At 43.7% G+C, this 26,682-nt stretch overlaps 1 protein-coding gene across 1 annotated transcript in view; it reads right to left on the reverse strand.

Moving 5' to 3' along the window:
• Positions 1-4,050: 4,050 nt before the first annotated feature.
• Positions 4,051-26,682, reverse strand: part of DARS1 (aspartyl-tRNA synthetase 1) — a 65,819-nt gene continuing 43,187 nt past the window's right edge. The window contains exons 8-16 of the mRNA XM_066633021.1: positions 19,986-20,097; positions 18,227-18,361; positions 16,466-16,613; positions 13,799-13,945; positions 12,545-12,587; positions 12,099-12,179; positions 8,109-8,220; positions 7,353-7,424; positions 4,051-4,606 (exon numbers count right to left, since the gene is read on the reverse strand). Of these exons, the coding sequence (XP_066489118.1) occupies positions 4,515-4,606; positions 7,353-7,424; positions 8,109-8,220; positions 12,099-12,179; positions 12,545-12,587; positions 13,799-13,945; positions 16,466-16,613; positions 18,227-18,361; positions 19,986-20,097 (942 nt within the window). The 3' untranslated portion in view covers positions 4,051-4,514. The remainder of the gene's footprint in view (positions 4,607-7,352; positions 7,425-8,108; positions 8,221-12,098; positions 12,180-12,544; positions 12,588-13,798; positions 13,946-16,465; positions 16,614-18,226; positions 18,362-19,985; positions 20,098-26,682) is intronic.

Consider the following 26,682-nt stretch of genomic DNA (forward strand, 5'->3'; position numbering starts at 1 on the left):
AGCAACAGAGAGGATTGCTTTAAAAAACCCAGGGAGTGTTTGCCAAATTCCCCCCCCCCCCCCATGGTGCAGGCAATCACCAACACAAGCAAGCCTTCCCACCAAGCAAAGCATGAAATATAGCCTACAATCCTCTCCACACTTTCCTGGAAGCAAGCCCCATTTACTACAATGGGGCTTACTTCTGAGTAGAAATGCATAGGACTGGACTCTTAAAAGATCAGCATCCCATGTGAAAGAAGCCGGGCAGCTGGCAACAGGGAGGGCTGAGTATGGAGAGGAGGGAATTGATAACAGCTGCCTTAGTTTCCTTCCATCCAGAAGTGTCTGGCTGCAGTGTATTTGCGTAACTCTATGGAATTTAGCACAATGCGTTTTTTGTTAATCATGCTGAGTCACGGAACGGAACTAACAAGGATAAATAGGCTCCACCTGTATTTATAGTCCACTTAGCAAATCTAACTACAACCAGGGACACAAGCAACAATTTTTTTAGAAGTTTCTGGGAAGATGCCAGGATTTGCTTAGCACAGTTGTTCCATCAGCTTGGCTATCCAATCTGATTTTGCAACTGGATGGCTTCACAGAGAAGGCCGGAAAAAACTTTAAATATAAAATTTAAATAAATAAATTAGAATTAGATGAATGAATAAATGGATGAGTGGGCTCATTCACTCAGCCTCTCTGGCAGAACACTCTCCAGATGCAATCGGAGCACAGCTCTGATCATGTTCAGATGAGTGGGCCAAAGGCTTTCAGGGAACAAGAGACTGGCCGTGGGCCGGATATAGGCAAACTGCGGGCCGCATCCGGCCCCCGGGCCAGGGTTTGGACACCCCTGTTCTAAGGGGTAATTATCTATAATACAGTTTTTATCATAAAATATGAAACATATGGTGAAACTGCACTTTCCAAGTTTCGCTGAAGTTTCTATACACAAGTTTTTGATCTGCATCTTTAATTATTGTTAATAAACCTTGAAAACTCAGGGAAGCCCAGCTCAGTATACTACCTGGTACTTTCTACTATCAAATATACCAATGCTTAACTATTCAGAAATGCTTACAAATAAGGAGACTAAGATGCATCACTTAAAAGAATTCAAATTTTTTAATAGGTGCAGTACCCTAGCTCTAAAAGTGTACAATAAAAATTAGGAAAAATTACTGAGTTTGGAGCATTAGTAATATAAGTTGCTATTCCAAATATTTTGTAAAGTAAATGATACTGTAGAGGCCTTCCTGAAAATTAAGGGGAGGCAAAGCTTTAACCATTGATCTTACAAAATGCAAATATATCTTGTAAGTTGGCTTTATAGTGAATTGCACAGATATGCAATTCTAGCAAAGGATGTAATAATTCAGTCATGTTCAACTTGAGATTCTCTCACAACACATGGTCCATGTAATTACATGGAAAAAACACACATGAATTACATGGTCCATGGCTCTTGAGCTCAGCTATAAGGCCTATCTATTAGAAGTAAATTGGAGGAGCAGTCTGTCCAAGGATGTCCTTCTTGACTAAGCGATAAATTATGTTCAACTTAAAGTTATTTGTCTTAAACTTTATTTGGGATAAAGTTATCTCATAAGAACATAAGAACAGCCCCACTGGATCAGGCCATAGGCCCATCTAGTCCAGCTTCCTGTATCTCACAGCAGCCCACCAAATGCCCCAGGGAGCACACCAGATAACAAGAGACCTCATCCTGGTGCCCTCCCTTGCACCTGGCATTCTGACATAACCCATTTCTAAAATCAGGAGGTTGCGCATACACATCATGGCTTGCACCCCATAATGGATTTTTCCTCCAGAAACTTGTCCAATCCCCTTTTAAAGGCGTCTAGGCTAGACGCCATCACCACATCCTGTGGCAAGGAGTTCCACAGACCGACCACACGCTGAGTAAAGAAATTTTTTTTTTATCTGTCCTAACCCGCCCAATACTCAATTTTAGTGGATGTCCCCTGGTTCTGGTATTATGTGAGAGTGTAAAGAGCATCTCCCTATCCACTCTGTCCATCCCCTGCATAATTTTGTATGTCTCAATCATATCAACCCTCAGGCGTCTCTTTTCTAGGCTGAAGAGGTCCAAACACCGCAACCTTTCCTCATAAGGAAGGTGCCCCAGCCCCGTAATCATCTTAGTCGCTCTTTTGCACCTTTTCCATTTCCACTATGCCTTTTTTGAGATGCGGAGACCAGAACTGGACACAATACTCCAGGTGTGGCCTTACCATCGATTTGTACAACGGCATTATAATACTAGCCGTTTTGTTCTCAATACCTTTCCTAATGATCCCAAGCATAGAATTGGCCTTCTTCACTGCCGCCGCACATTGGGTCGACACTTTCATCAACCTGTCCACCACCACCCCAAGATCTCTCTCCTGATCTGTCACAGACAGCTCAGAACCCATCAGCCTATATCTAAAGTTTTGATTTTTTGCCCCAATGTGCATGACTTTACACTTACTGACATTGAAGCGCATCTGCCATTTTGCTGCCCATTCTGCCAGTCTGGAGAGATCCTTCTGGAGCTCCTCACAATCACTTCTGGTCTTCACCACTCGGAAAAGTTTGGTGTCGTCTGCAAACTTAGCCACTTCACTGCTCAACCCTGTCTCCAGGTCATTTATGAAGAGGTTGAAAAGCACCGGTCCCAGGACAGATCCTTGGGGCACACTGCTTTTCACCTCCCTCCATTGTGAAAATTGCCCATTGACACCCACTCTCTGCTTCCTGGCCTCCAACCAGTTCTCAATCCACGAGAGGACCTGTCCTCTAATTCCCTGACTGTGGAGTTTTTTCAGTAGTCTTTGGTGAGGGACCGTGTCAAACGCCTTCTGAAAGTCCAGATATATAATGTCCATGGGTTCTCCCGCATCCACATGCCTGTTGACCTTTTCAAAGAATTCTATAAGGTTCGTGAGGCAAGACTTACCCTTACAGAAGCCATGCTGACTCTCCCTCAGAAAGGCCTGTTCGTCTATGTGTTTTGAGATCCTATCTTTGATGAGGCATTCCACCATCTTACCCGGTATGGATGTTAGGCTGACCGGCCTATAGTTTCCCGGGTCCCCCCTCTTTCCCTTTTTAAAAATAGGCGTGACATTTGCTATCCTCCAATCTTCTGGCACCGTGGCCGTTTTGAGGGACAAGTTGCATACCTTAGTCAAGAGATCTGCAACTTCATTCTTCAATTCCTTAATAACCCTTGGGTGGGTGCCATCAGGGCCCGGTGACTTATTGATCTTTAATTTATCAATGAGGTCTGAAACATCTTTTCTTTTAACCTCTATCTGACTTAACTCCTCGGTCAGGAGGGGCCGTTCGGGCAGCGGTATCTGCCCGAGGTCTTCTGCCGTGAAGACAGATGCAAAGAACTCATTTAATTTCTCTGCCATCTCTAAGTCTCCTTTTATCTCCCCTTTCCCTCCCTCACCATCCCTCACCACCTCCCATCCCCTTTCCCTCCCTCACCATCCCTCACCGCTTCTCTGGTGGGTTTCCTGCTTCTAACATATTTGAAGAAGCTTTTATTATTCCCCTTAATGTTGCTGGTCATGCGTTCCTCATAGTCTCGCTTGGCCTCCAGTATCACCTTCTTACATTTCTTTTGCCACAGTTTATGTTCCTTTTTATTCTCCTCATTAGGGCAAGACTTCCATTTACGGAAGGAAGCTTCCTTGCCCTTCACAGCCTCTCTAACTTGGCTGGTTAGCCATGCGGGCACCCTCCTGGATTTAGTGGAACCCTTCTTTCTTTGCGGTATACACCTCTGCTGGGCCTCTATTACTGTTGTTTTAAGCAGCCTCCATGCACTCTGGAGAGATTGGACTCTTTTTACCCTCCCTTTCAACCTCCTTCTAACCAGCCTCCTCATTTGAGGGAAGTCCGCCCGTCGGAAATCAAGGGTCGTCGGAAATCTCAAACAACATGCTGGAGTTTCACAAGCATAGGTATGAATGTGCTGTTTGAACATGCAAAAATACAATCTGTAAACAAAAATTCTACAATGTTGTAAAAAAATTAAGACACATAATATAGGTAGTTAGAAGCTTTATTGCAACCTGCATTCACAATTCAGTAAGATCAAAATTAGTTCACAACTTCCCAGCTGCTTTTCAAAACTGCCCTTGTTCAACTTGTTACTGCACAAATCTTAAACATCTGCGGTCAAATGTTCTCATTTGAGATCTGTAATTTTGTTGCCATATGTTAAAAAACCAAATTTATCTTTATTACACAATTATGAATTATTAAAATTTAAGTGTTTAGAAACTTAGTAAAGTACAACATGATAAGAGTACTCAACTTAATGTAAGTTTTCATAAAAAGGTGTTTTCTGAAACTAGAATCCAGATCTGTTAAAAAAGTTGATTGAAAATATTAATAACTAATGAGTCAAACTTTTGTTATTGTGGCACTTCATTAGTACGGATCTTCCTTTGCAGACTGCAATTAGGCTGGACCACTGAGAGCAGGAAACAGACTTTTGAACTCCAGTCTTAAGGTGTCAGGCGTTTGGGATCACGAGGGAACATAGATGTTTGCCGGACATTGCTCAACCCAAGATACAGCATGGTGACTCTTTCCAACCCTGTCAAAATGAAATCCAGTTTAATCAGCAAAAAGAATGAGCTATGCATATTGTATACACATATGTGAAAACAAACATATATTAACTATGAAGGTATGATGACACTATGAGAAAGTAGGTCAGCAACTAGCCTAAAAAACTGTTTACTCCTTCCTTCCACTTTATAAAGCTCTCCTCTTTCAATTTTGAGCACAGTTTGAATTAGAAGTAATTCTTTGTACTAACATTGTAGTTAACTTGTGCCACTTGCCAAACAGAGCATCTGTCCTTATTGTACACAAAGCATCTTGTCCTCAACTGTATGCATGTTTGCAAACTGTATGTTTACATTTTCTTGAAAACGATTTCCATTATTCAGAGCCTCAGAAGAATAGGCTGCCCCACTTGTTTCAACTGAGCAGAAGCTCTTATCCACCTTTAAGGACTGCCATGTGCTCACCGGAGCCATAGCAAGTATATGCAAGGGCAAACTGCTTAGCTGAACTCCCTTTTTAAAGTTATGTTTCAAAATGTGTCATTTTTGTTTGCATCCAAATGTTCCACAGCCACTTCCACAGTTCCACTTCATCCAAATATATTTTATTTATAAATATTCTTAGTTTTCCAAGTGAAGAATAAGCCAAACCTGGCACACCCCAGCAATGTGTATTCCAGGGCTGACCAAGCGTTGAGGAGAGGAGAGGCAAGCTGCTGCAGGTAGCAGATGCATGCAGGTAGTACCCATGAGACACATGCTTGACTGCTTCACCTGACCCCTCCTGGCTCCAGTGCTCTGTGGGTTGGAAGAGTGGCAAAGCAGGGCACACAAGGAAGCCAGGAGAAGCACCACCCTGCTTCCATTTCTCCTAGCTTCCTGATTCTGCCCCACTCTGCTGCGATATTTCAACATAGCATGACAGAGCCCAGAAACTGAAGCAGGTAAGAAGGGAGGGATGGCAGCAGCAGCAAACCAGGAAGAGGGCTGTAAGTGTTGTTGCTTCTGCCATCTCTTCTGCAATGAGGTTGCAGAGGAGAAGCAGAGAGATGCAGTGGCCACCATCACCCTCTTAACTCATCCACCCAGGCCGTCTCCTCTATGAGCAAAAAAGCATGCAGTGGCAAGTGGGCTAGAGGGCCACCACAGATGCCTCATGTTCTTCTTGCAAATGTTCACCCCTCCTGGTCAGTTTTTTCCCTTCAGTTAGGCTCACTTCTGGTTTAGGAGCTTCACTGGGATACCAGGTGGGGAAAAGGCCCCCCTCACACACACACTCACTGATTGCTCTTGAAAATGCCTCCAGCTCCCCATTAGCATTGGAGAGATGGGGCTTGTGAACTGCACATTTCCTTCACAATGTCTTCTTTGGGGGAGCACAAGATAGCCTTAGGAGAGTATCATAAAATAGCACTAAATATTCTGGACTTTATAAAGTACAGGTGTAGCCTATTTATCCATGGATTTTTTATCTGCAGATTTGTCTCAAAGCAAATGGGGTGGGGGAACCGAAAGTCACACACACGCTTGCCTCCTTTGCCCTGCACTGGTGTCTCGCTCCATTTCCAGGCAGCCCAAAACACTACAAAAAGGCTCTGCCTTGCCCAGGCAGGCACATAGCCCTGGAAGAGGTTCCCCTTGCAAAGGAACAGTAAAACTCCTGGAGCCCCAAAGCCAGCAAAGAGGCTGAAGAGGGGAAGGGGGGACCGAAAGTCTCTATAGCCAGAACAAGTGCAGCAAGGTGGAGCTCTCTCTCTCTTACTCACTCATTCACTCACACAGGGGCAGGTTTGGTAGCAACAGAGAGGATTGCTTTAAAAAACCCAGGGAGTGTTTGCCAAATCCCCCCTCCCCCGGTGCAGGCAATCATCAACACAAGCAAACCCCCCCCCCCCCCCGTGCAGGCAATCTCTACGCAAGCAAGCCTTCCCACCAAGCAAAGCATGAGATATAGCCTACAGTCCTCTCCACACTTTCCTGGGAGCAAGCCCCATTGACTGGAATGGGGCATACTTCTGAGTAGAAACGCATAGGGCTGGACTCTTAAAAGATCAGCATCCCATGTGAAAGAAGCCGGGCAGCTGGCAACAGGGAGGGCTGAGTATGGAGCGGAGGGGATTGATAACAGCTGCCTTAGTTTCCTTCCATCTGGAAGTGTCAGGCTGCAGTGTATTTGCGTAACTCTATGGAATTTAGCACAATGCATTTTTGTTAATCACACCAAGTCACGGAACAGAACTAACGCAGATAAATAGGCAGATAAATAGGTTCCACCTGTAACTCTAATTGTCTGGTACTCCTGACAGCCCAGCATGAAAATTGTCTGGGACTGCTCTTAGCTTCAGAATGGATTCCTAACTTTGCTGACCCTTGTGCAACACAGTCACATATAAGCTACGGAAACAGCTCAGGGACAATTTAGTAGCACCCCTGTCAACATAACAATGGGAACACTAGATTCAGGAATCACTGGGGTGGGATAGCACTTTCTGATAATCTGGCATATCTGATAATTCAGTACTACCTAGGTCCCAAAGGTGCTGGCTTATTGGAGTTTTACTTTTGGTATTGTTTGTATTACATGGGTAGGAATAAGTCTTCATCAGATAAGAGACGTGTTTCTTTTCTCCATTATTCCATGCACTGCAGGTGGGAAGGAGAAAGAGAGCACAGCTAACAAGCAGTAGAATTTTTTGCTTTGATTATGTGTCTTTGAACCTTGTCAGATTACTTCCTCAACAGCTGTTTCATAAAAAAGAAAAGTTACATTACCTATGCCACCACCAGCATGAGGAGGTGCACCAAAACGAAAGGAATCGATGTAAGCCTTAATTTTCTCTAAATCTGAAAAGGAAAGAATTTCTGTTATTTCAGGTCTAATTCTCATTAGCATTGTGGGTAAAGCCTCCAGGAAACTAGAAAAAACTGATATCCATAGACAGGGCTTCTTCTAGACCCTTCCTCACAAAGTCCAAGTTATTTTTTTTGCACTAATCCAGTCTTAGTAGTTTAATACCATTCTACAGAAAGAACAGCCTGCTGCTTTTTAAACATTAAACAGATGTGCACTGCAGCACTTGAGAAGGGGGGGGTTCCTCCTTTGAATCAAGGAACACCACTTCAAAGATAGCAAAACAGAGAATAGCCTATGTAGCTGTTTTCATGTATTTTTTTCTATGTAGCATACATGCTAGGTGTTGGTAGGAGGGGTGTGTATTTTCCTCCAGTAACCACACAGCAGTTGCACATTTGCCAAGCAATAAAATTATGACGAAAAGCTTGAACATATTCAAATCTACTTTCATGCATCCCTTACACACAAGACTGCATGACAACACAACCCTATAAATCACTCATTTATCTGAACACTTGCCGTACCACAGCTCTAGTGACATAAATAGCCTATTTTAAACTAAACAAAGCCTTGACTTGAAGAAAATTCCCCAAATCCCTGTCACATGCTTCGATTTTGCAATTGAATGAAAATAAGATATTTTTATAGTGAATAGCTAGAACTAAATGCATTACCAATGCCATGATGAAGGGCCCTCTCAGTCAGCAGCTGGGGATCATGAACTCGCTGAGCCCCAGACAGAATCTCTTCTCCTCGCATGAACATATCATAAGAGTTAGAGGTTTTCTGAAAAAGGTTGTAACGGGAGGAGGATTATAAAATTGGCAGCTGATTTATGCAGGCATGAGATCAGACGGACACAGGTAAAGCCAGCTTTGTTCTGAAGCAGCCATTTTCAACCACTGTGCTGTGGCACACTGGTGTGCCGCAACTAGCCCCCAGGTGTGCCGTGGGAATTAGGGAGAGGGTCATTTATCAATAGGACCATTGGGGGATGTGAGCCCCCCACTGACAGCACAGTTTGCCTTGTCAAGTGTCAAAAAGTTGATGGTGTGCCTTGACCATTTTAGTGGCTTGCCAGTGTGCCGCGAGACAAAAAAGGTTGAAAATCACTGTTCTGAAGCCTGATGTCTTGGTCTCCATCTTAAACCAGTTTTAATCTGATAGGTGAAAGTCTCACACACCTTTTTTGACAGAATACAAAAGATCTTCCAAATTTGAAATTCAATACGATTTTTGATTTTAATAATTTGTATTTTTAGAGTAACTTCTCTTGTTTGTGCCATTTGCACCATTAACTTACAGCCCAAACCTATGCTGGCTGCCGCCCTGTGGTACAACAGCATCGGAACAGTCGCCACTCTATCCTGTGGGGCCAAGGAGGCAGCTGGAGGTCTCCTTGGGATAAGGGAATACAGCATTGGTTTCCCTCACCCCATGTCGAGCCTCAGCAGTCCCTATGAGTCTACTTGGATCTGTGCAAGCTATTTAGCTGTTGCAGAACTGTGGAGACTCATGGCCCAGAAGGGGGGATAGCATGTGGCAGCAGCCTCTGCTGCTGTTACCACCCCTGCCCCTTTCCTGGGCCTGAACTGCACCCAGGCCACCCTCCCTCTGCCCAGAAACACCCCTCCCTGCCTCTCTCCCCCGGAATGGCTCCCAGAAGTCATCCATCCAGTGTGGAGGCCCAGCACTGACTGACACTGGCCTCTCTGTCAGCACCTTTCCTCTCCCAGCCACCACAGCATGCCTTACAGCAAGTCTACAACAGCCATTGCCAGGGAGCACAAGGGACTGCTTCCTGGTAACAGGATTGGGCCCTTAATCATCTTTCTTCTAAGTCAGTCAGGTTCCCAAACTGTGGGTCAGGACCTGATTTCGGGTGGGTGATGGAAAGATCAGATAATAAATTGCCTCAAGCCCTGAACCTATTCAAAAATTAACTGCCCTGCAGTTTGCAAGCATGTGTGAAACAGGGAGATAAATGTTTGTGGGTCTTTCTGGTTATTATTACTTATAAATAAATGAATAAAATATTTCTTTCTAGATCTCTTTTTAAAAAGTCTGGTAGTGCTGAGGCAAGTGTCATTTTAATAAGTGGGTCCTGGTGCTAAAAAGGTTGGGAACCACTATTCTAAGTGAAATACATGGTAGAAGTTTATAAATGCACGAACAGCGTGGAGAGTAATTTTGTTCATCTTCATCAATCCTAATTGGACTCACTCAATAGAGATTATTGCAGCAGGTCCAGGACCAAGAATATTTTGCACAACACAATCAACTCATGAAGGGCAGGATAGATTTAACAATGGCCAAACTGAATCTCCACTTTTGAGGGGGAGAGGCCCCATGGGAGGGATCCAGAGTTCCCTTTGCTAGAATGGCCCTTGCTTAATAGGTGGAGGAGGACCACTGGGGACAGGAACTGGCACTCACCCATTCTCATGCATTCCCCCTCCTTTATTTCTTTCATGCCTGTTGTGTTGCAGGAGCTGCTGCTCTGTGCTGGGCCCAGCAGCCCAACCTTGCCTTGCCAATTCCCTCGTTCTTTCACCTTCCAGAAGTTTTTCTTCTTCTATACTTGTGGGATGGCTCCAACATCTCCCTGCCTGCCCTTTTTATTGCACCTTGCACTGCCTATGTGGGTCCCTCACCAACTGAGAAACAGCTAGAGCTGAATGAGGCCCTCCATCCACTCACAGACATGGCCTCTGGCCTCTATGTGGGTTACCAACTCCGGCATTAGAATGATATAGGCTTAGACTGCCAAACACAATCTGCTCTAACTCAAAGAGTAGCTCATACTACACCAGCTAAAACTGATCCTCTAATTTTCTATTCATCTTCTTTATTGTCTAACTTTCTTATTGCTATGGAATGGCTGCTCAAGTGAGATTGAGATCTATGTCAAAAAACAGGGTTAAAATATACTGTTGTATTCTGTAAACACAGAATACCTCTATCTGCAAAATACCAATTAAGCAGTACATAAGAACATAAGAACAGCCCCACTGGATCAGGCCATAGGCCCATCTAGTCCAGCTTCCTGTATCTCACAGCGGCCCACCAAATGCCCCAGGGAGCACACCAGATAACAAGAGACCTCATCCTGGTGCCCTCCCTTGCATCTGGCATTCTGACATAACCCATTTCTACAATCAGGAGGTTGCGCATACACATCATGGCTTGTACCCCATAATGGATTTTTCCTCCAGAAACTTGTCCAATCCCCTTTTAAAGGCGTCTAGGCTAGACGCCAGCACCACATCCTGTGGCAAGGAGTTCCACAGACCGACCACACGCTGAGTAAAGAAATATTTTCTTTTGTCTGTCCTAACCCGCCCAACACTCAATTTTAGTAGATGTCCCCTGGTTCTGGTATTATGTGAGAGTGTAAAGAGCATCTCCCTATCCACTTTGTCCATCCCCTGCATAATTTTGTATGTCTCAATCATGTCCCCCCTCAGGCGTCTCTTTTCTAGGCTGAAGATGCCCAAACGCCGTAGCCTTTCCTCATAAGGAAGGTGCCCCAGCCCCGTAATCATCTTAGTTGCTCTCTTTTGCACCTTTTCCATTTCCACTTTGTCTTTTTTGAGATGCGGCGACCAGAACTGGACACAATACTCCAGGTGTGGCCTTACCATAGATTTGTACAACGGCATTATAATACTAGCCGTTTTGTTCTCAATACCCTTCCTAATGATCCCAAGCATAGAATTGGCCTTCTTCACTGCCGCCGCACATTGGGTTGACACTTTCATCGACCTGTCCACCACCACCCCAAGATCTCTCTCCTGATCTATCACAGACAGCTCAGAACCCATCAGCCTATATCTAAAGTTTTGATTTTTTGCCCCAATGTGCATGACTTTACACTTACTGACATTGAAGCGCATCTGCCATTTTGCTGCCCATTCTGCCAGTCTGGAGAGATCCTTCTGGAGCTCCTCACAATCACTTCTGGTCTTTACCACTCGGAAAAGTTTGGTGTAGTCTGCAAACTTAGCCACTTCACTGCTCAACCCTGTCTCCAGGTCATTTATGAAGAGGTTGAAAAGCACCGGTCCCAGGACAGATCCTTGGGGCACACCGCTTTTCACCTCTCTCCATTGTGAAAATTGCCCATTGACACCCACTCTCTGCTTCCTGGCCTCCAACCAGTTCTCAATCCACGAGAGGACCTGTCCTCTAATTCCCTGACTGTGGAGTTTTTTCAGTAGCCTTTGGTGAGGGACCGTGTCAAACGCCTTCTGAAAGTCCAGATATATAATGTCCACGGGTTCTCCCACATCCACATGCCTGTTGACCTTTTCAAAGAATTCTATAAGGTTCGTGAGGCAAGACTTACCCTTACAGAAGCCATGCTGACTCTCCCTCAGCAAGGCCTGTTCGTCTATGTGTTTTGAGATCCTATCTTTGATGAGGCATTCCACCATGTGACCTGGTATGGATGTTAGGCTGACTGTAGGCAAGCAGTAAAGACCTGTTCTCATTTTTCAGAAGAATTACTGAAAATGGATTTAGCATGTGATTGCAAACATGCTACAGGTTTCTAAAAGCTTTTTGCCACAAAATTCATGTCAGGCAAGTTCCAAGAGAGTGGCCTGCAATACTCATAACTTTTTTTTTCAAAACAATGTCACTTAACAAAAAACTTTACTTACAGGATTTGCTGGGTCTGGCATCGTATAGAACGGTCTTACGGCAAGGGGATATTTGTCAAGAATATAGAAGTCTGTGTCATACTGCAGAAGACCAGATATTATTAAAATTAATGCAAGATACTTAAAAAGGGTTTACAAGAAATACATACAGAAAAACCTTAGTTTCAAAATGCCTATTAACTTTTATATAAGCAAGGAGCAAATGTCATGACACGTGATAATCCATTAATTCCAACTTTTCTAAAGTGTTTAAAATTTGTATCACGTAGGCTCCAAAACATATTAAAACAGATAAAAATGACAGAATAGATATAAATTTCAGGCTACAAATATATGCAGAGATTCCCTGTGGCAATCACATCCAGTTTAATACTTGCTATAAAATTTGCTGCTCTAAAAAAGATACAGTTTACTTTTTTGAAAGAAATGAAAAAGGAAACCATTACCTTCTCTTTTACCAGACGGCCCAAGAGCTTTTCATTTGGTGTACTGAAAACAAAGATTCCCAGGTCAGATTAAAACAGTTGATGACTTTTACTGTGCATATCTCTAAGAAGTTACAGGGGTTTACATTTGGTCTGCTTTGCTTACAAAGTTTCAAACCCTACTAATGTGATGACATGCCATTTAATGTTTCAACTCTGGAGGAATGTTCAGGGTTCTTCCAAAGAATCTCTAGGAGCAGCTATTTCCAATACTCTCCATCTGTGCCATTGAAACTTGCAGGTGATTCTAGCTCATGCTGGTGCCTGCTTGGCCACATGACCAGACCAGATTGTGCAGTCTATGATGCAGGACTACCATGAAGTATGGTGAAGCAGTTGCTTTAAGCAAGAAGATTAAGAGCAGGTGCCATTTCCTTTGATCCAATTATGTGTCATTACAAAGAATGGTCAACGTAGAAGTAACAATTTGAATTGCAGAGGTTTGGGGGGGCAACCCCCCCAAGGTTTTCAAGGGCCAAAATATATAAGCCAGGCTACACATCTACTAAAATCATGAGGCAGACCCTTTTGGACTCTACTGAATACAGAGCAACACACCACAGTCTTCAAGCAAAGTAAGTTTTTGCATTGCATATACAAGACAAAAATTTCCTGGTGCTCTCTCTGATGTGTTTTTCTATATGCCAGGAAGCTTTCAAACCTATATTCCTCTACACACAGTCTCAAGAGGTACTAGGGAAGGAGGATTCCAACACAAACTAAGTGGCATTCCTACAATGTGCATACCTAGCTTCCTGCAGTGACTGTCAAAGTGACCTGTGGAGTGGGGGAGAGTTGTGCTTTTCCTGGAGATTTTGTACTAAATCCCCAAACAGACGAAGAAACAGATGAAGCTGTTGCTTAGGAATGCTCAAATTAAAAATACTGCATATTCCTGTTATACTATAGGGAGCGATGCTGTGTCATTGTCTTTGGGAATCAGGAATTGGTATGTGTGTTTACTCTTGAAGTGACATGTACTATAAAAAAATAAAGATGGCAGGGTTTGGAATGGAATGTAAGCTCTCATGGGCTGTGTCACTACACTATTATTCAGTCACTACAATGGGAGTTGCTCCTCAGTTAAGGATGCAATCCAGTGTACGCTTGCATGGGAGTAAGTCCCACTGGTATCAATGAGATGCAGCCCCAATGTGGTTACATTTGCAAGCCAGTAGGTGGCACCAATCACTTCCAACAAGTGCATGAACTTACCTGAGATCATCCTCATCCCCCATCTCTACTCCAGCTTCACGAAGCATAGCCAGACCTTCCCGGTACTCCAGCCTCAGGGTTGGCTCCAAGAATTTGAATGGTTCACATGGAAACTGTTTGCTCACAGTCTGAATTTCAGTCTGAAACCTGAACATAAAGATAAAGCAATTTTCTACAAGGCAAGAAGACAGTAAGAATGGCACTACCTTTTGTTGCCACAAGAGCTCAGTCTGACACCATACAAAATTTACTACTTTTCTGAATTTTTCTGCAAGAAGAAATGAGACTTTGGACATCATACCTGTTAAAATACTGCTCCTGCTGCACCCCCCTTTTCTCATTAAGTTGGTTAGATTTATAATACTACCCTAAAAATACCTGGCCTGTAAAGATTGTATTAGTGCGAATCCTCTGCAAGTCTGTATAAAAGCAAATGGTATATGTTTATTTAAATAGACTTATACCCCACCTTTCCTCATGAGATATTGGGTGCGCCAGGTGGCTTACAACCAGAACACTTAATGAAACGGTTAATGCCACCTATTAGTGACCTGGAAAAATGAGAATTAGGAGAACAGCAAGGTGTTTCATGCTGAAGTCTGAACCTTTACTGAACAGAGAACCATCTGCTGTATCAGACCAAATATCCATACAGCTCTGATGCTGCATCCAACATTGGCAAATTTGATGCCCCTGAAAATTTCCCAACAGGATACGACTAGCACTCCTGTTCCTTTAGGAGAGACACAATGCCTGTAAACATGGAGGCACAACCTTTATTTGCAGCCAAGTCTACCAGCTATTGACAGGCTCATTCATGAATTTGTCAAATCCTTTTTAAATGAAATCAAAGCTAGCAATTATCACTACTAAGGTTAATGAATTCCATTACTTAATTCTGCCTTGCAGAGCATAATACATTGTTGTGCTTGCCCTTAACCTGCCAATCTATTTGCCTGTGTTATGGTAGGCAGAGAGAGAATGATTCGTCTCCATTCTCTTCATCATACACAACAGTGGTTCCCAACCTTTTTTCACTTGCGTACCCCTTGGCAGCCCATTTCCGTAACCCGAACCTCTCCTATTAGCAAAATGTCTGTAATTAATATAGCTGCTGTCATTTCAAATTTATATGTTGCAACTGTAAATAAATGGCCCAATAATGGGATTAAAAAGCAATGGAATAATTTTTATAAAACATTCAACAAATATTTTATACACAACAAATGTTCAGTGTGATCCTTGAGCTTGTTTTGAGGCACATAGTTTTTTGAGATCAGGTTCAACAGATGGCAACAGTCTTAAATATGGAACTACATTCAGCTCACTTTGGCATTTATTTTTCATGAAGGGATAGGAAGAGAAAGTCCTCTCCACCAGCTCCATATCCTCGCTTGTATAGCTGGCATGTTTCATTCGTAAATGCCACAAGAAGGAAGGTTTCATGCCCACACACTACACAATGGGGCTTAGGACAGTCCTCATCTCCTGATTACAAAAACCTATACTTCATGTATTCGTATAAAGTATTTTCTTTTTTTATTTATTTGAAGAACTGAAGACTATGCCTTTTCACTGCTTTGCACCAAACTGTTAGACGTATCCTGAGAAATTCTTAGCAATTGATTACTTTCCACATTGTGTTTCAGCTTTTTTACTGCGCTGGTTTTCAACTACTGATTCATATCTGATAATACATGAATGGACGGCCAAAAGGTAAGCAGCTGGTCAGGTTTTCACAGCCAGCTAGCTAACTTCCCTCTTGCCTTGCCAGCCCCTCAAGGCATTCTAATACAGACCTGCCTTTTTCCACCATTTAATTCTTTTTTGAGTACCCATAAAGGTGCTGGCAAGTACCCCTGGGGGTACAAGTATCCCAGGTTGGGAACCACTGATATACAAGATGTTTGCGCCTTGCTGACTAACTGCAGTACCAAAATTGTTCAGGGATTTCCACAAGACACAGAAATGAAACTTTGTTTGCACTGAGGCAAACACATCCCAATGACAGATGTGTCTGAAAACAGGGAATTTTTATGTGTGTTGCCAAAAACATACAAGTCTCTGTTGCATTAGCAGCCAACACTCCAGCAGACCGTCAACAGGCCATACCCATGGCACAATTCAAGGATAGGACTTCCCCAATTCAACCATGCAGGAAGGAACAATTTCAAAAGGTAGTCAGAAGCTGTAAGCTGAAGCAGACATGACACAGGAGACCTAAGACTTCTCCCTACCCATCCCACTTGAAAGCAGCTGCTGGATACAAATACAGCTTACATTACAGCTGATTACAACTATAATGCAAGGGCAAGGGGATTAACCCTCCCCCATCCAATTTATATCATGCCCCTGAATCTATCAAATCCATGTTGGGAGAGAGCAGCCGGATATGGCACTTAAATTATGGAAATCAAGTGTGTGTATTGGGGGAGGGGTGGCAAAATCCAATCAAAATCTCCATCCAATTAGAATTAGAACTTTCTGCAATTGCTTTAATATATAGAAAAGGTTGGGAGATCTAGTCACTGCTTTTGCATGCCACATCTCAGCCCTATTATCTCCGATCGCAAGAATATAAGCTCTGTCTACTACCACGTTTAGTAGATGGAAGAACTTCTGCAAGTTCTTCCAATTTCTATGGTAGTATAAACATTCTCCTTTTACCTTTCTTGGAGTCCTTTGAATATCTGCACCATGGTGTCTGCGATCTCATCCACCACTTCATGATAATGGTAATTAAAGGCCATTTCAATATCCAAGCCAACAAACTCGGTCAGATGTCTATGAGTATTTGAGTCTTCTGCTCTAAATACTACAACATGAAAAAAACACTTTACACTGTATTTTAAACCTGCCAATAAATGTTTCTTGTCTTAAAAAAAACAACACTTTTTACATAACCTTTTTCCTATAATGAGTCTCAATCAAACTATAGAACCAATCTGTGTGACCAGAACAGTACTTTTTGGAAGCACAACTCCATTCTCCCACCAGAGAAGAGCTTCTGAAGTACAGTACCCTAAATGAATAATATGATAGTGTCTGCAACTTTCTTCACTCTCAAATTTACCTTTCTTGATCAGGACCATGGTATAACAAAGATCCCAAATGACTATAAAAATGATCTCAGATTAATACGGTATTAGATTTAAAATCAATGGCACAAGCATTAGGCCTGTTTTCAAACTCCCAGGGAGTTGAAAGCCACAGTAAGTTCTTGTGAGGGTGGGGGGGGGGGAGGCAGTGGGGGTGGAGGGAAGGCAGCAGCATGATCCCCAGGATCATGCCACTCAGGGGGGCTGCATGGGCTTGGGTACACTTACCAGAGCCTCCTGCAGCATCCCGGGAGTGTGGGGAGCCTTGAGCAGCTGTCCGCAGGACTCCCCGATGCTTCACAAGTGAAAGTGGAGCAATCGCGCTCCGCTTCTGGTTTAGCAGAAGAGGAGTGCGATCACTCCAGTTTCACTTGTGAAGTTTCAGGGAGCCCTGCAGACAGCCGCGCAGGGCTCCCTGCACCCCCAGGAGGCTGCAGGAGGCTCTGGTAAGTGTACCCATGCCCCTGCAGCCCTCCTGAGCAGCACGATCCTGGGAATCACTCCGCTGCCTCCTCCCTGCCTCCTGGCTGCCCCCACCCCTTAAGGGGAAACAGGTCAGGGCCCACAAGCTGGGGTGTCACGATGCCCTAGTCTGAAAAGCCCAGCATTAGGCAAATCTTATGTTTGAAATGGGGCACTGAAATCAGGAGCCTAGAAGGTGTATTTGAGAGTTTAATGCAGCGGTTCCCAAACTCTCATGTAAATGTGTGCGGGGTGGAGGGGATTGTGGTGATGCAATCACCATGACTGTGCTGCTACCAGGGACAAAAGGCTTTTTTAAACTCGCCCCTCGCAGCACCAGCCTTCTGAAGGGTCCAGTGAGCCTGTGGAGCCCTCTACAGGCTTCCCAAGCCTCAGAAAAGCTAAACAATCATGAAACCGGAATCTCATTGTTTTAGCTTTTCTGGTAAAAACCAGGGCTCAAAACTATTTTGCACCCCTTCAAATTTAAATCTATTTATTTCCAGTAAGTATATTTTTACTTCTGGCGCTGCCAAAATTGTAGGGTCTGCATTATGTTTGGTGACAGATTAACTGCTCAAGCCACCTTTTCCCTCTCTGAAGCTGCGGCAGAATATCTCAATGGCCACTAGAGAACACCATTGCACTATTTGTAGTTCTCATTTCAGCTGAATTGTATTTGTTTCACCCGCAGATCCTGTCAAATTGCCATCTGGATTAGTAATCTTTGCACGAAACTTTTGACTTTCAGATTTGAAGGGAAAAAGGACTCTTAAGACTCAGTGCATGTCTAACCCCAATGTATCATGCTTGGACCAAAAACATGGCTGCTAAATTAAAAGCTAAACAACAGTGAAGTGCTCCTTACCTGGCCCAATGCAGAAAACTTTGTCAAAGTCAGCACAAATACACATCTGCTTGTAAAGTTGAGGAGACTGTGCAAGGTAGGCACTGCTTTTGAAGTAAGAAACAGTAAACACATTGGCACCACCTTCACTGGCAGCTGAAAAGCAAAGGGGTCAAGCGGTTATCAATAACACAGTTGCAAATTCTGACTGGGGCATTAAAAACTTACCTCATTCCAAACAAGTCAATGACAGGCCTAAGACAGGCTCAATTATTTTGTGTTGACTTTTAAAATTTTAATGCAATTAAGATCTGACTTTTCTTTACCTTTCAGATAGAAATTTAGTTCAAATGCATTCTTCCACAGTCAGACCATAAACAGAGTATTTGGGTTACACTGTAATATATGTAATATAAACCCACTTCAGTGGCACTGAGTCAACAGACAAATCTTTCCACATCAGCCTTCAGAAAAGCAAAATCCTCCACCCACCCTACCCCTGATATCTTTTTAGTGGCACTAAAAGAGACCAAAATAGAAAGAAAATGGAAAGGCCATTGATAGGGTGTTTTATGACAGAAAGGAGAAACTGTAGGAGGCATGTGGATGTTGCAGTTAGTACCAGTCCAAGAGAGCCTGAACCAAAGCTCTGTACTGGGTATCTCAGGGTGCCTCTTGATTGCTTCTGGCGGTACACTGGGTGCTACCACCAGGTTCCTGCTACACTGTGCAGCTTGGTACCAAGCTCTGTGCACCTCTGCAGCCTGGAAGTTCAGCAGTGACATGTGATGTAATTGCAGAGAGGCTTCGTGATGTCACACAGCTACAGATGTCTCATAGCTACAGAAGGTGTTCGCACAGTGGTGCAGACCTTTTACAGCAGGGTCCTCCAAACTTTGGCCTGCAAGCCAGATCTGGTGTAACACGAAAAGCCCCTTGGATGTGGTGTAGCCTTACCACTCTGTACTGCAGCTTGCTATCTTCACCGTCAACTGCTGAAGACACTCATGCCCGGCAGCTGTTTCTGCTGGGAAATTGGGGTACAGAGTCTTCTGAGGTGATCGCAGTGGAAGCAGCCACCGGTTGTGAGTTTCTGCAGCAATCAGCTGCAAAGATAGGCTGCAGTACAGAATAATAAGCCTGCGCCCCCACCCCACCTGAGAGGCCTTTCATGTCACACCGTGGGCCAGAGTTTGGAGATTCTTGCTTTACAGGGAACCTAGGGTACCGCTTCCACTAATATTGAGGGCTTAGCAATTGGACCAGCCAGGTGAGCCCTCAGACAGTGCCTGACTCTCAACTCCAGCATTGGCTGCAATCTATGTTTGGCCCAGTTTCTTTTCCCTCTCGGACTGGGACTTTCAGACAGTTACAAGTCCAGTGGCACTGAGATGAGATGTGGTTTGCTAGTGCCAGTCTGCAGGCCCAACCTGGCTCACAAGTCATCTGTTGTCAGCCACTGCTATAACCATGCAACATGCTTTTATACACAGCAGAGTAGCTGCTTACTGGTTTAAACATAATATATGAAAATGGAAAGTACAACACTGTAATAGGTCTGCATAACTGAGCTGAATTTCAACATATGAAGCATTTACCTAAAATTTGTACAAATATTGTTTCAAAGAGACAGCTGCAACTAACATAAAATGTGTGTTTTAATGTGTAGTTAAATGACTGAAAGTAAATTAATGTTTTCAGTTTCAATACGGAGCCCCCAACCATGTTTTCAGCAACCAAAGTGTGAACATTTCTGAATGTGTTGCAAACAAATACATACCAGAAATAATCTTTGGAGTTTGAATTTCCACAAACCCCTTGTGAATGAGAGTTTCTCGAAAAAGCTGGCAAATCCCAGACTGGAGGCGAAAGACAGCTTGGCTAGTAGAGGTCTGTAAAGTGAGGAAATTAAGTTACAAATCTTGATATAATTTTGCTTTCTGGACACCATTTGCTTTGGCCAGGACAACAGAAAATCATTATATCATTCTCTCAAAGATATTTTATTACCCCAGGGTCTGCATAGAAAAGATCTGAAGCAGGTTTATACATAAGCAACAATAGCAAGAGTAACATCTGAAAACCTATATTAATCACTGAGCCAAAGTCGATCATTACCTTGAATTCTTTACACAGTTGCATATGTTCAGGTATACTTTAACATCCAAACTTTACAGAACATTTGCTGTACTCTGCCACCAATGACTGAGTCTGCTGCACAGCTATTGTTGGCCAAAAGAGACATTATAGATGTAAGTAAAAATGTATGATACACTAGATCAGGGGTGTCCTAACATTTTGGCAGGGGGGCCGCATCATCTTTCTGACACTGTGTTGGGGGCCAGGAAAAAAAGAATTAATTTACCTTTCAAATTTGAATAAATTTACATAAATGAATATATTAGAGATGGAACTTATATGAATGAATGAAGGTCTTGCAATAGCTCAAGGCCTATAAAAGGCCTTTCACAAAGCAAGGCCAGTCTTTCTTTTGCTGCCACTGCTACATCACAGATGTGGAACAGTAAGCAGTGGAGGAAGCCCCCAACACAGCTCATGAGAGAAGTCAAACAGTACGCTGTCACACAGAGAACAGTTGCATCAGGCCTGCATGGGCTCCAGCAAGTCTCTGGAGGGCCAGAGGCTCATTGGAGACTGGGGGCTCCCTGAGGGCCAGATTGAGAGTCCTCGAGGGTCGCAAGTGGCCCCAGGGCCGGGGTTTGGGCACCCCTGCACTAGATGAAGGAAAAGACCTTGGACCCAATCCTATCCCTTTCCAGGATTGATGTAGCTGGAATGCAGCCCCAAGGTAAGGGCACAAACATTGTCTTACATTGAGGTGGCCTCTGTAATTGTCCCCCCACCGTGGGATGCAGCACACGCCCTGCAGGCACAGCTGCATCAGTGCTGGAAAGTTGGGTAGGATTGGGCTCAAAGTTGCTAACATGTATTTAGAAAAACAATCACAAATCTAGTCCAGCTGAAAGGGAGTCTGCATCAGTGGTATGACATCTATATGAAGTTTGGCTTTATGGACAGCAAAAGGTAATACCCACTCGTCAAGGGGAAAATAAGATTCCTCCCTGCCCCTTTGCCTGATTGTATCTCCAACTCCAACTTTCTCTTAAAATGCATGACGAGCTTCAAAAAACCACAGGGATTGCTTGCTGACGAAATGAGTAACATACATGCACTTGAAACAGATTTAAAAGTGTTGACATTAACACAAAGAAAAACAGAAAGGACTGCTTAGTCGAGAAGTGCTCAGTTAATACCAAACCCACAACTGATGTCTGTGCTGGCAACATACTGAGAACTAGGAACCTGCACCTGTACGTAAGTCTATAATAATCACAGGGTTTGACGACTTTTTTCTTCTTAAAACGGATGTGTGTCATAGCACTCTGTTTACTAGTTTCTTTTTTCAAGATTTCAGTTAGGTTGAGACGTGTGGTTTTTCACATGACATGCCACTAAGCCACAGATGTACATAAATCAACACAAATGCGATATAACTATCCTTCTTAAAAAAAAAAAAAAAGCAAGCCATCCTTTGAGCCAAAGTTCACCTTCATTAGTAGGTTCCAGTAACTAAAACAGTGAGAAAGTGGCTGAGACAATCTGGCTGGGTTTCTGACCAAATGAGCTCTTAACCACAACCACACTAGGTTCCTAAAGATACAAATCTCAGGTTTACAGCAACCTTAAATCCTCCATCATGTTTTAAATGATCTGCTGGAAATGGCCTGATTGTACTATAGAAGGAAGATAGACTGGCAGGTCTTTACCACAACTATGAAAAAAACCAGAGACACAGACAAGAGAGCTACAGTCTGTGAACTGAGAAAAGTCAGCCCACCCCACCCTACCCTTCCCTTTTCTGCCATGCTATAAGCTCCAGAACTGAGATGTAGGAGCTTCCTAGTACTAAGTCCAATGGAGCAAGTTTACCTAGACAGGCATTTGTGGTAAAGCAGCCCAACTTTATGTATATAAAAGCCTTTTCCATAGATAACCTATTGCTCCTGTTCCTATTATTAAACATAGTTTTCCCCCCTCACATTTATATACTGCTATTCTTCTAACAGCAGTACATGGCTCCACCTTTATCCTCACAACCACATTATAAGGTTGTGGTGGTTCTCCCCTCTATTTTTGGCCTTTCACTGGTTCTGGACCTTTCTGAACCCCAGAGGCTTAAATGATGCCTCAGCATCCTTAAAGCTGTTAAGTCATCTAGATGCAGTAGCCCAGTGTTTCTCAAACAGACCTGAGATTGTTTCTGCATTGGGGGGGGGGGGGCGAAACAGGTGAAGATAACAATTTAATCCTTCCTGCTATGCAAATATCAAATGCACTTGATCTCACATTGTGCGTGATCAAGTGACATGCGCTCACTCAAAGGAAATTTTTAAATTCAAAAGTACTACTATACCACATGTGCAAATTTTTAATCTACTAATAGACAAATAATGAAAATCAACTGGCTATTTTACCTAAGTGATTCCTCTAATGGGACTGTTACCTCAAACTGAAAACATATTCTCCACTTAATTTGAGACAAAACTATACATAATGTACACAATGCTCTAACACTTGAAACCCAACTTTTAAGAAAAGACTTAACAGTAAATCTGTTTTAAGTTATTGTACCTTATTTATCCCACACATCTGTCAATTGGCAGATTATTTACAACGGAATATTTACAAAGCATTTTGAATGGTCTAAGGCATTTTCAAACAGGCTTAATTCAGACATTGTCACAAAGTCTGTCACATTTTTGATGCTGTGAGAAATCAAGCTTTGCACTAAATGTAATTTAGAAGCCAAACCAATTTTAGCTTCCAGGTGTACACTGGGTAAACTATAGATTAGATCTGCTTGTCTGCTTAAAATTTTTTATTGGATTAGTACACAGAGTTCAGTTTGTTCCTTTCCTAATGGTAGAGCACAGAACAATAGATTGAATAGACCATCCACAGTTTGCAAATTCATCTGAAACCATGGTTTCATTCTGATTTGCTGGCTGAATGCAAACCATGGGTGGTCAATTAGGGCATCAATTAACCCATGGTTAAGCTTCTGTAACCACAGTTTGGCACAATGCCTGAATTGAGACATGGTGTTTGACCAATAAGACATGAAGATAGAGGTGTAGTTTAGCTACATAGATTAACAATTCCTTTCAGAAAAGCATGAATGCTACCAGACAGGCTCCAGCTTAATAAGAAAATTGTAGCCCAATTTCCATGGCTTTTTATATCTCAAGCTTCTGTGCAGACTGTCAACAAACACAGATGGCTGTACAGTAAAAGGCAGACAGGGGTACCAAATTGCTCCAGTTAGGCTGAAAAGGAACCAAAAGCTTAATTTGGTGATGGGGAAAGGCTTCTATATGATCCTGTCAGATACATGCCAAATGAGAGAGTCTTAACAGTAAGGTTTTCTGTCAGTAAGTAGTAATTCATTGCTACTCTATTACAATCTTTATTTCCCGTTCTGAAGATGCAGAGAAGAAAGTCATTTTGAATATATTTCTATATAGCTTTAAACACCCACAAACAGTGAACTCACCACTCCCTACCCTGTGAAATTCTAACCCAGTGTTTCTCTACCTTTGTCCGCTGATAGACCATGAGAAGTGGTCTATCTTAAGTACTACAAATACTATTGATGCCAACACATGGCTCTGCCCCTTCTGGTCCAGTTACGTGGAAGCACCCGGGAAAGATGGGAAAGGTTCTTGCTCTTACTAGTCAGCAGCTCACCAACTGTTTGTTGGAAGTCAGTTGCCAACAATCAGCTGGTGAGAGGGAGCCTGCTTGAGAAGCTGATCCTCCAGGCAAAAACCTAAGAGCCTGGTGTGCTACCGTTGGTGTTCCTGCTCCCCCCCACGCTCGCCCACCGCTGCAGAAAAGGGGTGGCTGCGCTGTCTGGGAGCTTACCGGTTCCACTGCTGCTGCTGTTACTGGAGGTCTGTGGGGGGCTGTGCCAGTTCAGGGGGGGACCCCACTGCCTGCCGCCTCCTCACCGCCACCTCTCCACTGCTGCTTGGGGGGGAGCGGCGCTTGGGGGGAAGCAGCGCTTGGGATGGGCACTTTGCTGCCCTGGTGGGCCTCCTGTGGGGTGCAGCGTCGCTGGGGCCTGCAGAGCTGCCATTACTGGAGGTCTGCAGGGGCTGCGCCGATTGAGGGGGGGACCCTGCCGCCTTACGCCTCCTTGCTACTGTTCCCGCTTGGGGGGGAGCGGCAACCGGTGGGCGCTTCGCCGCCCTGGCAAGCCTCTGTGAAGCGCACCACTGCCAGGCTACCACCAGCCTGTGTCCCTCCTGCGGGGAAGGGCGGCGGGCCCAAGATGGTGGCCGCCACATGGCTCTGGTGCTCCTTGCTGCTGCTGCAGCTCCTTAGTTGCTACAGTTACTTGCCAGGGACATTCCAGCCAAAGTTAACCCTTTATTATCCTTCCTTCTGCTGCAGTCTGGTTCTGCTTGGCAAATGCTTGCAAAGCAGGTCTGTTTTTTGAAACACCAGGATGGGACCCTCCTTCCCAGGCTACAATTCAGTGCACCATTACTTAAGAATAACACCCATGGAAAGAAGTGGGTCTACTTCTGAGTGAAAAGGGTTGCAAATATCTCTCTGCTGTGAACTGAATTGCACACTCTCAGTTATGTGTTATGGGCTGTATGTTGTATGTAGAGCTTCTGGCTTAACACACCAGACACCTACCTTAAAGGTGTCTTTGATACATGGTTCTTCTCATGTTCACCTTAAAGGTGAATTTGATTCATGGATCTCCTGCAGTGGTTCCCAACCTTTTTCACTTGCATATCCCTTGGTAGCCCATTTCCATAAATTATACGCTTCATATTAGCAAAATGTTTGTAATTAATAATACAAGCCTTCATCTCCTCCATATGAAAGCCCAGACTTCATGTACTCATCACATATTTTCTCTTTTCATATGTTTGAAGAACAGAAGACTCTGCCTTTGCACTGTTTTGCACCAGAAGTGTGCTGAGAAATTCTGGGTGATTGATCACTTTTCATATTATGTTTCAGCTTTTTTACTGTGCTGGTTTTCAATCACTGGTTCACAGATGAATTGATGACCAAAAACTAGCTATTGGTGGGGCTTTCACAGCCAACTAGCTACCTCCCTTCCTGCCTTGCTGGCCCTTGCAAGGCATTCTGGAGCATGACCTGCCTTTTCTGCCATTATTTTTCAATTACCCCTAAAGGTCCTGTTGAGTGCCCCTGGGAGTAAGTGAATACCAGGTTGGGAATCACTGTTTTACTGGTATGTAGTTTACAGTGCACTTACTGAAAAAGAATAAAAATGTATCTTATGATCTTTTACTATGTTTTTAATAAATTAGAGACTACAGTTCTTAGGTAACAATTAGTTGTAGGTTATTTTTCAGGATCTGGCCTCGGGTAAAATCAGACAAAACTATAGTCAGAAACCCCCCTAAGTTTAACCCCCCGACTTATCCAACGGTCATAGAAAATTCCATGATCCATTGGCTCAAAACCTGCACTTGACTTATCTTATAACCTTATCTTATAGGTGAGTGTCTGCAGTGACTCAAGAGTCATAACACATTGCCATTGTGACTTGACTCATGAAAAATTTTGAGTTTTTCGAGTTATCATCATTTCAAGAAATGACTCATGAGTCAAGCTCTTCTCCGAGCATAACTTCACAGGACAAAAAGGCAGGCGGTGGTGGAGGAGTCCGTGTGTGAGAGTTGTCATTTAACACTCCCCTGATGTTCCCATCCCATCTGCACTTCAGTCAGCTATGTGTTGGTCCTTTACTTCAAACACCATTTAAGTAAACCAGGGGTTCTCAAATTGGTGGTTTGTGACCCACCAGCCTGAGGAGTGCTGCCTATGTCCTCTTAAGGACAATTCCCAGGATTGCACCGCTCCAGAAACACAGGAACTTTGTTTTTACTCTGGGGTAAAAGCTGCCTCAAGGGAGTGTGGGGAATCCCGCGGAGCCCTCTGCAGGGCTCCTCATGCCTCAAAACATTAAAAAATGCAATCACAACCCACTTTCAGATTGCATTTGTGAAACCAGAAGTGGGTCGCAATCACATTTTAAATATATTTTACAGGATGGGGACGCCTTTAGAGGGCTCCACAGGGCTCCCTGTGCCCCCCAGAGACCACTGTGGATGGGGGTAAATAAAAACAAAGCCCCTGTGTTCCTGGGAGCAGTGCAATCCTGGGGATCGCATTGCCACCATGCCCCTGCCTCTGATAAGAATTTCCTTGGCGCTCAAACTCCCTGTGAGTTTAAGAACCACTGATGTAAACAAAACTGCTGTTTTGTACTGCTGTTACTCAAGTTTAGTGGCACATACAAACAACTGGTTCCATATGAACCAGTGTCCTCCTTTAGTTCACACGCATGCGCGCACACACACATACAGGATAGGGACTTAAGTCATTTTGAGTCTAAAGATAAG

The sequence above is a fragment of the Tiliqua scincoides genome, chromosome 1 (genome assembly GCF_035046505.1).
Source record: "Tiliqua scincoides isolate rTilSci1 chromosome 1, rTilSci1.hap2, whole genome shotgun sequence".
Taxonomy (NCBI): domain Eukaryota; kingdom Metazoa; phylum Chordata; class Lepidosauria; order Squamata; family Scincidae; genus Tiliqua; species Tiliqua scincoides.